The 13,516-nt window shown below is 41.0% G+C and overlaps 1 protein-coding gene across 4 annotated transcripts in view; it reads right to left on the bottom strand.

The window, feature by feature from the left end:
• Window positions 1-6,598: 6,598 nt before the first annotated feature.
• The window catches only part of RLF (RLF zinc finger), a gene marked incomplete at its 5' end in the record, with an annotated part of 53,128 nt that continues 46,210 nt past the window's right edge, over window positions 6,599-13,516 (bottom strand). For 3 of the 4 annotated variants that reach the window (XM_082329556.1, XM_082329557.1, XM_082329558.1), the window contains one exon: window positions 6,599-12,496. In XM_082329556.1, coding sequence (XP_082185682.1) covers window positions 7,751-12,496 — 4,746 coding nt within the window. In that variant the 3' untranslated portion in view covers window positions 6,599-7,750. The remainder of the gene's footprint in view (window positions 12,497-13,516) is intronic. The other variant, XM_082329555.1, reaches the window with a different exon arrangement.

Raw genomic sequence — 13,516 nt, 5'->3', positions numbered from 1 at the left:
TAAAGCAGGCCGGCCCAGCACAGGTTCCATGACGGCATTTGTTTGGCTGCTTGCTCTGGGACTCCCCATTGCAGACAGACAGGTATTGTTGCAGGGGAATTCCCAGAATGCCGGTTCTTTCCTTTTTGAAAACAGGGAAGAACACAAGGTAATTGGCCCCCTCCTGGTCAAGCCCCCCGAGATCCGCAGCAGAGACAAGCCGCTGGGACAGCCCATCTCTGGAGATGAGCTGCGATAGCAATGACTTGGTACGCAACAGTAATCTACTCCCGTGAAGGACCGTGACAGCTTCTAGTGGAAGAAACTGGGGGGAGAGGGGACCGTTGCAGAGCACAGCGGGGCACGTTCACGTTAGGAGGGCTGCGATTCCAGAGCCCGAGCTGTTATTTTTTGGTGATTCCATTCTCACTGGGTAAGCAAAGGGACTTGCACTTCTGGGTAAGGAGACAAAGCCTGAGTTGTTTACTCGTGAACGACGGCAAGATGGACGATAGCACATGAAGAACACAGGAGTACAGAGACCAGCGTACAGAAGAGGGGAAGCCCGCTTAGAGGACTGGGATAGGGAGTGTGGGGTAATGAGAGATGCCACGATCCTTCCAGTGAACAGCAGGCCTGAGCAAGGATGCGAGGGCATCCGAATGGGATACAAACCTCTCACGTTAAATGTAGCCCCAATATCATTAATAACTTAAATCTTTGAGCTGCAGCCCTATTTCCTTGCACTGTAATGGTAGAAAGGTACTTAATTGTACGTTACTGTTGCTGGGTTTGCTTTCTAACGTTTCAAGGAGTTAAATAAATTCACAGAAGTGCTGGAGCTGGCACAAAGGAAACAGCAGATCGCAGCTGGGAAGAGAGGAGAAGCAGAGACTCCTGTTGGCAGCCATGAGACCTTCACTGCCTCACTCATGGCTGCCAGCATCTGGAGCTGACTTGTGTCAGCGCTGCCGCCAAAAGCAGAGCACCAACCCCCTTCTCTCCCTCTCGCGCTTCCTGTGCTCACACGTTTACGTGGTTTTGTAGTAAGGACTGAAGAACTCATCAGTGTTAAAACACTTTAAATCTTCCTTGTCATGGTTTTTGCCTAACCCAGTTCGTTCTGAAGGTAAGCAGCTCCCCTCCTTTCTGAACCTGAATAAACTGAAAATTTTTGGGGAAATACAAAGTTACAGAGCCCTACAAGGAATCAAATACTACTTACTTAAGAGTCAAAACACTCCCTTCATATTTGGCATTTGTGATGTGAAGTGAAGACAGCCTAGGTGCCACGGAAATGCAGCGAGCTCGCCGCAGCAGTACTGGGGGGACACCCCCCCCGCAGAGCACCGCGAACCTGCCACTTCCCAGAGGCGCAATGAGAGCGGCGTTAGCCAATGCTCCTTTTTAGCCAATTCTTGAGATAGCATTTTAGCATCCGTCATTCATCTTATTTGTACCAGTCTAAAGTATAACAGAACTTGTCTGTGGATTTTTAATCATAGACTTTCAATAAAATAATGGCAACTTAATTTCTCATTTTCTATCAGTTACCATTTGTAACTATTGAGCAGAACGACCTGTCAAATAAATTAAAACCCAGCCTTATCTTTTCTATAAGCTGGTATTTCCCCCCAGAAGAAATACCACCCCTTCCAACCGCCAGGGAAGGCAGGGCAATGCTCCCTCTTGGTGAGCTCTGTCGCTGGCTGTCACTTTTCTCCTTTCCTAGAGGAAGCTCCAGCTTCCATCGGAGCTGGCCAAGCCACATCCCTCCCCGGCACCGTGCTGCATCCTGACTGATCCCTCACCTCCTTCCTTCCCTGCAATCGTAAATCTTAAGACATTTTCAAGGAAGAGCAACATCTCCCCTATCCCACCCTCATCCTCTCCAAACTCATGTGGGCACAGGGATAAAATGGGGAATACTGCTGCGGGGAGCCTGGAGAGCGGAAGGGCTCAAGGGCACCAGCTGTAAACTTCAGGGGAGAGGGAGGAGAAGAGGTTTAGCACCTGACAGGGCCAGGCAACCTGTCCTGGTTTCAGCTGGGATAGAGTTAGTTTTCTTCTTAGTAGCTGGTACAGTGCTGTGTTTTGGATTTAGGATGAGAATAATGTTGATAACACACTGATGTTTTGGTTCTTGCTGAGCAGAGTTTACACCAGTCAAGGACTTTTCAGCTTCTTGTGCTCTGCCAGGTGCATAAGAAGCTGGGAGGGGGCACAGCCAGGACAGCTGACCCAGATTGGCCCAAGGGCTGTTCCATACCATATGACATCATGCTCAGTATATAAGCTGGGGGAAGAAGGAAGGGGAGGACATTGGGCGTGATGGCGTTTGTCTTCCCAAGTCACTGTTATGCATGATGGAGCCCTGCTTTCCTGGAGGTGGCTGAACACCTGCCTGCCCATGGGAAGTAGTGAATGAATTCCTTGCTTTTGCTTTGCTTGCGCGAGCGGCTTTTGCTTTACCTGTTGTTAAAGTGTCTTTATCACAACCCATGAGTTTTTCTGACTTTCACCCTTCCAGTTCTCTCCCCCATCCCACCGGGGGGGAGTGAGTGAGCGGCTGTGTGGTGCATAGTTGCTGGCTGGGGTTAAACCACAACACAACCGCAAGGTGGTTTCACTGAAGCCTCCCCTGCTCTCTGCCATAACCATGCTCAGATTTTTGGCAAGACCTGCTAGGACTTAACTGGAAATCGAATTTCCCTCAAATAATTCACTGCAGCCAAAATGCACCATCTGTGAAATACGATGTTAGAAGGCTTTATCAGCATCATAAAATTCAAAGATCTTGCACAAAGACAGCCAGAAAACACCAGACAAGTGAAGACACTGAACTAACCTGCTGAGGGCCCTGCCACAAGTACCAACGTCAGCCCGGGATGTCTCTCTTTGTAATGGTATTGACAGTTTTTTACTCCCCATGAGAACATGGCAGGGCAGCCCACAGCCTTGGGGAATTTAGGCATGCACAACCAATAAACATGTTGTTTTCCTACAAAACCCACACACCTGAAGACAATAATTTAAAAAATGGAAGCACCATACCATGGTTACGAACTTGCTCCTACGTTTTCTCAAGTATCTGCTGTTTATAGTAAGTCAACGTGATGGCGTTCCTTCACTGCGGAACAAAGTGTTTCTCCTAGATGTTTGAATGCAAGAAGCTGGAAATGTTACATCTTCACTGTAAGACAAGTTCTGGTAGCACTTGGAATGAAAAATGATGGCCTATGCGATGACATGAAAATAGAAATAGACGGTATAAACTCCTAACTTCAGACCTTTACCATTTTGTGGCCTCCCTCCCTGATACCCACCAGCGCTAGGCAATTAGCAAGATCAGATAAGCAAGTCCAAGAAGAAATCAGGATGTGGAGTCAAACTGTATGGCTTTGATGGCATAACATCCATTTCCTCACTGAGATGGTAGTGCACGTTGTAGATGATAAAGTGGGGTTCAAAGACTGAAATGCACTGTTGGTATCTGAAATGGGTAAGCTGTTGTTTCTCTCACTAGGACGCAGCCGACAGACCAGTGCGACGCTGGTATCCTTCAACAGAAATATGAATACAACTTGAGACCACAGTATTAAAAATCCCAGTAGTGCACGGGAGGCCACAGCACCAGAGGAAAATACCTCCAAGGTATTCGTGTACAACCACCGAGGCAATCCCACTCACCACTTTCTAAATACAATTCTTGGACTGAAGAATATTGCAGCACCCATCTCCATACCCGACAGACAGAAATGACATCTGTCTCTGTATCTTGTCCTGCATTATATTCAAGCCTATGGAAATAGCAGTAATTAAGTTAGCAGCAGCAGCCTGCTCAACAGGACCGATAAAATACTTCAGAGATGTCATTTGTAACCGCTCGCCCTGCATATGGCGGTGGTCATTTACACGCGTGCAGTAACTCTTGTTCAGTAAGAGCAGAATAGCTTCGAGGAATTAACAGTTTCACACCCAGCTGCTCTGTGGGATTACAGAACTACAGTTGTCACAAAGTTCACGCTCAATATGCAAATTTGTTTAAACAACAAGTGGCAGGATTAATTTTTTTAATGGGAAAGCTGAACACTGAAGAACTTTAATACACAGCTTAAACACAGAAGGCTTGTATGAAGGTAATTTTGTATGGTTTTGTAGAGTTCTTCGGTAGCAAGTTTGCAGCAGAGTTTATGTGAACAATATGCAAGAAATGCAAACTCATTCAAAGTCAGAGTTTTAAAATGATCCGTCATTTGGGAGCTTGGGAGAAGACAGCTGTGCTCCAAAGGCAGGAGCACGGCTGCACCCCTGTGCGTTTTATTTTGTCACACCACAAGGGGACAGGGTACCTCCAACCAACCTGCATTCTGATGATAAGTGAACCCATTCCTACATTCACCTGGGAACAGGCAGACAGACGCACTGTGAGTTACGCTGGAGAAGACGGACATTTGCAATAAGCCTTCATTCACATGGCAATTTATCCAGCAGCCTTAGGCAAACTTGTAAAGTTTTTATCTTTTACGCAGAAAAGCTTCACCCATGCTAGGCAGAAACTCTTTTGTTCCTTATTTCTGGACAAATTATGTGGTCCCAGAATCTTTTTAATTATAAAAAGAATTAATTCACAAACTCCATGAGGTTGTTCACTGGAAATCTGTGATCATAGCTTCCCATCGAGCAGAAAGTTATCAGTGCCGACTCCAAGAGGTAACAACAGGAAAGAAAGAAAACAACTTGAAGAAAGTTTAAGTACAATCAAACCTCAGTATCGGCCAAGTCTAAAAAGAAAGAGAAGGAAACTGTGATTGGGGAGTGAAATCTTACCCAGCTTCAGGTTACAATATGTGCAGAACCCAGCGTGGGCGCTGGGGCGAGCGTGGGGTGGGGGAGAAGCTCAGATCTGCAATTGGAGCTGTACCATTTGTGGCATTTCTAAAGCCAGTTATGTCTCTGTTCTTCAAGAACCTCAAGTATCCATTAGAGGAAGGTCTAGTGAATGATGTATGAATGAAGTCCAAAATAAATGCAAACTTCTCTGAAAAGTTTTCTTGTCTATATAGGTAAAAAGACCACACTGAACTGTTACCCCAGTTAAACAAATTTCCACCCATCAGCTAAGCAACTAACCCAATGAAAATGGAAAGCAAAAAGCCTGTGTCTAAATGCCTTCAGGTTTGCAAAGACATTGTAACTATTCCAAAACTACTATTAAAAAAAATATCTGTAGGATTACATTATTTGCAACATACTACCTTTTAAATATCCCATTTACCAAAAGCTCTATCTGCATCATAAAGCAGCACCTGGAAAATAAATGCCATTTTTAATTTTTCTTCTGGTTTCTGGCTTGTGTAAACATGGAGGTGCTACCTTTCAAATTTCTTATGAAAAGAGAGTTGTCCTCAGGTCACTCAAGCCAAGTTCAGGTCCTTGCACAGAGCACATTTCCACCAGTGCGTGCTCACGGGTGGAAGTGTCCATCAGCACCACCAGGATGCAATTCTCTGAGCAACATACAATTTTCTTTCCTTCAAAGAGGACTCAGCTGCCTAAGGAGTCATCGCAAAATTGTCTCCTACTTTTTAAGTCTGCAGATACTTGCTTTGGTGGAATCTATTTCTCTTTGCTGTTCCCCATGTAGAAAGTTCTTTACTGATCTCTTATGACTCAGCTAATTACTCACCACATTAAGTATCAGTCTTGCATTTAATAATTTCCATTTTCCTATCTGTACTCACAGCATTTTAAAGTTGTAGGAAGCAATCAATGACATCAAAACTACTTTTTAAAAGATTTGGTACATTTTTAGGACTACACAAAGCAAAAGCTTGCACGCTGCCTTTGTCTCACCACTCCTCAGGTCTGTGGCATATATACGTATCTTCTGTCTCATTGCATTCCTGCATTCTCATCTAATTTCTCTCATTCAAAGTATTTTAAATGCTTGAATTCTTTAATACTGTCATATTTGAAGCTCTGGTTATCTAGTGGAAATACAGTTGCTTGACCCGAAACTGAAGACTCAAAGCCTCAATGAATTTACTATTCATGCTGACCAGTTTTCTTTTCTAGGCATTGAAGGGGACCGATTGCTTTGTGGGACACTCAAAAACCCAGTGGTGTACTGGCATCTCTCTAGGCACATTACCTGATGCAGTCATCACATGTTTATTAAGTTTGCAGTTAATCTCTTTTCCTTTTTTGAGATCCTGAAGATTCAAGTATGTTTCAATATGACACAAACTTGACATTAAAAGGTAGAATTTTTTTTTTTTTAAAGAGACAAAAACCACTTTGGTACACACTTTAGCTACTTCAGGTGTCTGACCTTGTTGCAGTATTTAACCTTTTGACCCTAATTTACTTCCATTTTTAAAAGCTAGTCAGAAGATTCATACACCAGTATTCCTTTCATTGTAAGAAGCTTATAGTTTAAAGAAAGGAAATGACAGGAAAAGATGTGCAATAAACTACGCTTCTCCTGCTTGGTGTATGACTTTTAATCTAACTTTCATTTTAAGGATGCCCAAGTAACTTTTGTAAGTGTAGTATGAAGATGCCATTTCTGCCTAGTTTTGGTCATAACACAGTTCTCCAGATAGTTTTTTAGAAAGCCTTCTTCATTCCTGCACCCAGCCAATATTCATGGTCTGTTTTAAACATTTCCCAAAGTTTTCTCCATTTCCTTTCCACTGCTACTTTTCAGATCACAGTATAAAACCCGAAAGACTCCAACAAAACCCAAGCCCTCAATCAATAAGAAGCTGTGATTGCTGCTTGCTCATTAGCATCCTCACGGAGATCGGGAAATACCACTCACCGGGGAAAGAGATTCTAGGCCCCGCAGCGTATCCAGAAGTACGGCAAGAAAGGAGACACGGAAGAACAAGAAACAGATCTTAAAGTATTAGATTACTCTTCTGGTGAAACTTCCAGCCAGGTTTTATTCATTATTGAGAATGCTAACCAGGGAACGCAAAATGTGCACTAATACTTTCATGTGACACAACTCTCTTGGAAGTCTGGCAACGCTCTTCAAACACTTATGTTGTACCATACACTCTCAGAAGCATCTTCTTCCTTTAAAGGCAAAGGTAACTAGGACTTTCTCATCTCTAAGTGGCAAGTGCTTTCTGCCTGTACTAATTATAATTCTTTCAAGTCTGAAAAAAGCACAGAGAATATTATAAAATAAAATGTAACTTTACTTTTCTGTATCTATACCATTTCATCAGTCTGATAAATTATCTACAAATGCATAAAACTTAAGCAACATTGTCCAATGCACTCAGAATGGTCCCAAATTCAATTACAAGTAAACGACATTAAAGATTTACTGTACAGTAAACAAATGGGTGAAAAACTGTAATTTATTGAAACTCATAACTCAAAAAATATAAGATGCTGTAGTGTACAATATGTTACACAAAGCACCCTAGGGTGCACATTCAAGTCAAGTAATAACTCCATCGCCCCCCAAACCCTGGTACCCTAGTATTTGTTCCATATACAATCATGCACATTTACTCTTCAAGAGGAAGCCCCCAGCATTCTGATGTGTTAAATAGCACCAAAATCAGCATAGTCCATTGAAAAAAATGGGGAGCTAAATTAACTTGGCCAATACTTTTGACAGATATTATACATTCATGGAATTAAACAGTCTAAACTAACCTAAACAGTGTGTACTGTAACAATTACTGTTCTAATTTGAAGTTCTCCCCATATAGCAGTAGTGGAGGCAATCTGCTCTAAGCAAAACTACTTACGTACTTCCTACACAAAGCTCATCTGCCTTTTTTGTTGGAAATAAGTCTATGAGGGGTGTGGAAAACTTGGATCTTTCAAGAACAACTACTGGTCTTAAGTAATGAAGCTGTTTTAAGGCAAGGTCTCCACAGTCCGTTAGTGCCTTGTCCAAGATCGCCCTCAAATTTTCTAAAGAAGGGGCAGATGACGATTCTGACAACAAGGGCTGGATTTCTGATAGCTGCCCATGATTATTTTGGGTTATGACTACGTTTTTGTCATTTACAAAGTTGTTTACTGGTGTATCCCCTTGACCGTCTCCCTCTTTTTGCAAGGTTTTATCTGCTGGCAACTGCTCAGGAGACTCCCATTCTACCACCTCATCAAAATCATCATCATCGTCGTCCTCTTTTCCCTCACTTTCCTGAATAAATTTTAAAAACGAAGACTCAAATCCCATTGGTTTATATGTCTTTAAATCAAATGGTTTGGACACTGGAGGCTTCTGAAATTTGTCTTTTGTAGCACAAAGTACATTTCTTTTTGCATTTTGATTAACTGCACTATGTTGACATCCTTCTGGGTCCTTCTCTCTTGGCAACTCTAATTGTAAACTGGAGAAATAAGAGCTATTCTCTCTTTCGCTATTTTCAGAAAAATCTTCAGTTTTACACGTAACTGTCTCCCTAATGTTATGCTCTTCAAAAGAGGTGTTCTTTGAACTGTGGTTATATTTTAAAGTGCCTGAATACATAAAGGCACTCGCATCAAAACTCACACTACTCGACGGACATCTTTTTTGGTCTTCATTGCTTACATCTTGACGCTCACAGTCAGTATTTGCAACAAGAGGTTTTTCACTTTCCTGCACGTACTCAGGATTAGCTGATTTGTCCTCTTTAACTTTTACACCTTTTTTATCCAAGTCTAAAGCTGTTTCAGAGCAGGACTGCTTTTCAATCATGATGCCACATTTAACACAAACAACAAGTTTCTGAATCCGTTGCTCTATATACATATTGGTCATCTGATGGGTGCGCTTATAGTGCCTCACAATACTGCTTTCCAATTTGACAACAGACAAACATCCCTGAACCATGCAAGGGTACTGGGTCTGGTTAGACTTCTCTTCACACATTTGTAGGGCTTCCTCTTTTGTTTTGAAATTCATCAAATGCTTTTCTCTACTTCTGCTAATTCTTTTAGATTTTTCTTTTAACTGCTTCCCATTCTGCTTGCTTATGTCAAAACTGTCCTTCAAGTAACTTTGTTCATTTTTATCTTTATCTTGATTATCTTCCTCCTCTTTCTGATTTCCAAAGAGACTATCATAATATTCACTATGTCGGAAATATACATGTTGAGAGTAGTGACTGTAATTTGTGAAAATTCTATTACAGCCATTAAGGTCACAATGGATTTCAAAATCTTTGTTTAATTTTTCTTCATTGGCATGTTCTTCTATTAGGTGCTGTTTAAGCTTATTAAAGGTATAAAATACAGCAGGGCAGTGGGGTTGGTTACAAGCAAATCTTGCAGATTCAGCTTCAGAAAGCAGTTTTTGATCCTCTAAGTGTTCATTGTGGAAGTCACTACAATGCTTAGCAAGAGCTTTAGAACATAAAAAACGCTTACCACAGTCTTTGTGTTTGCATGCAAATATTTTTTTACATTTGACAAGTTCCCTTTTTGTTCTTGCTTTGTCTTTTTCTAAGCAGAGCTGTTCCTTATTATACTGGTGAACGGTTCTATAATGGCGAATCAAACCTTTCTGGTTGGTAAATGCCGAGTTGCAACTTTTATGTATACAATGAAATGGTTTGTGGTACTTATGCAATATATAACATAAGTTTCCTTTAGCAACTGTTCTTTTGCTTCCTCTTCCCTGCCTTGCTTCCAGTTCTTCCCTATGACTGTCCAGAGAAGCTATGTTAGATGTTTTTCTTGTTACGTTATTGTCTGTCTCTTCACTGGACTCCAAATCCGTCTCGGAACTACAGTCTTCCTTTTTAGGATGACACAACTGTTCAGAGTGGTCTGAATGTTCAACAAATTCAACCTTGGTTGCACAGACAGGTGTTGGAACAGTGCTGTTTTTATGCATGTTATCTGTACATAAACCTACGTGATCAAATTTTTCATTAGAACATACCTTGTGAGCTACCCTCTCGCAGCCAATTTGATGTTTGTTTCTATAGTGAATTCTAAGGTGTGTTTTTCTTGTAAATGATCTTTGGCAAATATGACACTTAAACGGTGAGTACCGATGCTGGAACATATTTAACTGAAGAACCATTTCCTTTGAATAGTTATGCTTTTTGACATAATGCATTAAGAGAGCTTCTCTGGTCACAAACTCACACGTACATCCTTGACATTCACAGAAAAATGGTTTAGCTGCCAGTTGAGTAAGGTACTGGCTGGGTAAATTATCTTGTTGCTCCTGAAGCTGAAATTTTGAGGTAGTTTCATCTACTGACTCAGGGCACTTAGCATCCCTAGATGAATAGGACTGTAAAGAGCCCAAAAAAGGCTTGTGTCTTGAAGAATTCTGAATGTTAGAATTTTTTAAGCTTAGATGTTTCAAGCCTAACATTAGTTCCAACATGTTATCTTCAATATTTGATTCTTTAGAACTGTCATAAAAAGATGTTTCTGGGGAAGAAGGACAAGCTTCTTCCTTCAGGCCATTGCTTCCTTTAGCATCTATAGTACAATACAAGCTTTCTGGAGAGTCAGCATTTGTATCTGAATTATGACCTAATTCTGTATTAATGTCTGTAGGGGATTTACTGTCCTGAGCATCACTTAACAGATTGAGAAAGTCTTTAGTTTTCATCTCCATATTTTTTTTACCTTTAAAGTTATATGGATGAGCCCTGCGAAGGTGTTTTTGCATACTTCTGGAATTTTTGTGTGTGGAACAGCAGCCTTCAAAACCACAGGAAAGTTTTTTTTCATCAAAGCAAACCGCCACATTGGAACACTGTTGTTTCACATCTGCTGGATGGAAGACTCCTTCCTGGGACATGAGAAAACCTGGAACTGGTTGATTGTGAGCCATTGTTTCAATCAGTAGAGGAGACACCTGGCCTTGGTTTACTGCAGCATCTGTGCTGTGGTCCCCACATTGAAGACTGCAATTACTTTCACTGTCTAGATCTTCACTGTCAGAGAGAGCTTCTTCCTTAATCTGTGGAATTTCCTGAGAGCCTGAGGGATCCAAGTTATCATTCAGACTGGAATTTTCAGATTGTTCAAGCAGCTGAGACTCTGGAAGATAACTGCATTTGTCTTTTGAAACCGACTCTTCAAGTTTTAGTGTTTGCTTCACTTCCCCATTCGACACTTCAATATTATGTGCTGCAAGGTGATTCTGAAATTCAGTTTTTGAATAATAAAACTTTTTGCAACCAAAGTAGTTGCAGGTGTATGATGCATCTCTGAAGTGCTGTGCCTCGTGATGGTAAAGCTGCCCTAAGTCACTGAAAACAATATTACAGCCATTCAGCTCACATTTATAACGAAGATCATCATGTGTTTGTTTGTGATTGAGAAGCTCATTAACTGACCCAAATCTAGCATAACAATCCATTGAGACACACATATACGGTTGAGGTCCACAGTGCACACGTTCGTGCTCCCGCAAATGAAAGGACGTCATGAAGTGTCGGCGACAGAAAGCACACTTCTCTCTCCTGTTTTTCATATCCAAGTAGTGTTTTGCATTCTCATCGTTGTTTTGATGTTCAGCTTTCAGATGTACACTTAAGTATTTAAATTGTTTAAATACTCTAGAACAATCCGTTCCGGGACACGGATAGATGTCTCTGTCTTGTAGCTGGCAATTTTCCAGTTGGCTAAATGTGACATATTCATGTGCGTCATTTTCAAAATTTTCGGGCAGCTGTGGCTGATGTGACTTTTCCTGAAATGCTGGGGGCGGGCTGCTGGAAGCTGTTGTCTTTTGTGGTGATCTCTCTTTTTTCAGTATTATTTTCTTTTTAGGCCTGTGTGTTCTACTAGGTGGCATTTTAACATGTTCCATTACATGCGGTACAAAAAATTCCTTTCTTTTGAACTTTTTTGTACACACCGGACACGTATAAACACCATCTTCCATATGCATCTTAGAATGATGCAGTATTCTAGCCTCTATACACTCCCTTTTGCAGAGCACACAAAAAAACTTGTATTGAAGCCATCTCTGGTATCTTTCTGAAGAACCAATTGGTTTTTTTATTCTTGCTTTTTCTTTAGGGTGGTTCATTGTGTCTTTTCCATCATAATATTTATGTTCTTTTGTCTCATCATAGTCACTAAAGAAGGTTTCTAACATGTCGGTTTCATTGATTGACATATTACAACTTGCATCATCCTCGGAATCAGAAGCTACTTTCCCTAACAGTTTAAGGCAATGCCGCTTTAAAGTCTTCCAGTCCCAAAATTCAGGATCAAATGGCCAATATGCTTTTAAAGCTAACAGCAGCTCACAACGGAGTGAATTTGGAACCAGTGCATTTTCTTCATCAAATTTTTGATCTGGTTGCATATAGAGCTCTTCCAACACATTAAATCCACTCAAAGTTGGCTCAAGTAAAAATTCTGTAAGCTGACAAGCTCTTCTAACTTCAAGGTCTTCTGGTAAAAGGCATGCAATTGTTTTACATACTGATGTCTTCATTTCATCGCTTCCGTTTGATCTGATCTGAAGGGCTCTCACACATAACAAAACAGACACAGCAAGTCCTGCTTCTTCTGCCTGTTTAAAAAAACAAACAAACAACAAACAGCCACAAAACAAATGTTACTTTTCTTTGATAAGTACATTCTCTCTAGAACTGTTCTGTGAAAAAAACATGCAATGAGAGCATCCAATAGACTACAGCCCATTCAGAATGTATTCAGGCTTCTGAGTGTTAAGTGCCCGAGTCACTGAGCGTACTCTAAAAAGTTACAGTTTATTAAGTAACCTCTTCTACTTTTCAAGCGAGGGGAGCCACTTCACATTTAGTGCACTCTGTGGAGGAGCCACACGAACTAGTTTAGGCATTAGATGCTGCAAAACATCTTTCTAACTCCTCTCTCTCTTCATGGAGTGACTCTCAATCATAACTCAGATGTCCAAAACAGAATTGTCTAAATCTTCCAGATACATTCCTCCCACAGCATCCACACAGGATATTAATTCAGAACACGGGGTACTGTGTAATAAGGAAATTAATGTAAATTCACACCCTGAAACAAAATAACCTTCAACAGCGTAAGCAGCAGAGTAGCAGGAATGATTCCTGGTCAAGATAACTGGCATTTCCCTTCCAAACATTTTCTGAGGAGTTCATGCAACTTTGAGGTGCTGCTCAATAGTTTCAGGAATATACCTACAAACATTATTCACATGCTGATTTAAAAAAATAATATATTCCAAATTCTACATGGACAATACTCAAAGTTACCTTGTTCCAAAAGCATACTTTTCAGCATAAAGTATCTGAATGCATGATGTAACTATTTAGTCCTTATTAGTGAAGATAAGTAACAGTCAAGATATTTATGAATAGTGTAGAGAGATGACATGTGGCTAACAACCACATCCACACCAGCTCAGATCCAAAAGAACTAAGAATAAGTTAAAAGAATTAGCAAGCTCTTATACTCACTGTGCACCACCTATTGAAGTCATGCAATACTTCTTTAACTCAGTAACAGTGTTAATTTGCTAGACAGCAATAAAAAAAGCAATTTCCCCAGGACAAGAAATTTTAATATGGTTCAGCAGAAA

Source organism: Platalea leucorodia (assembly GCF_965183815.1).
Source record: "Platalea leucorodia genome assembly, chromosome: 18".
Classification (NCBI taxonomy): Eukaryota; Metazoa; Chordata; class Aves; order Pelecaniformes; family Threskiornithidae; genus Platalea; species Platalea leucorodia.
Note: the sequence above shows the minus strand (reverse complement) of the source record. Positions and strands in the feature narration are given on the sequence as shown.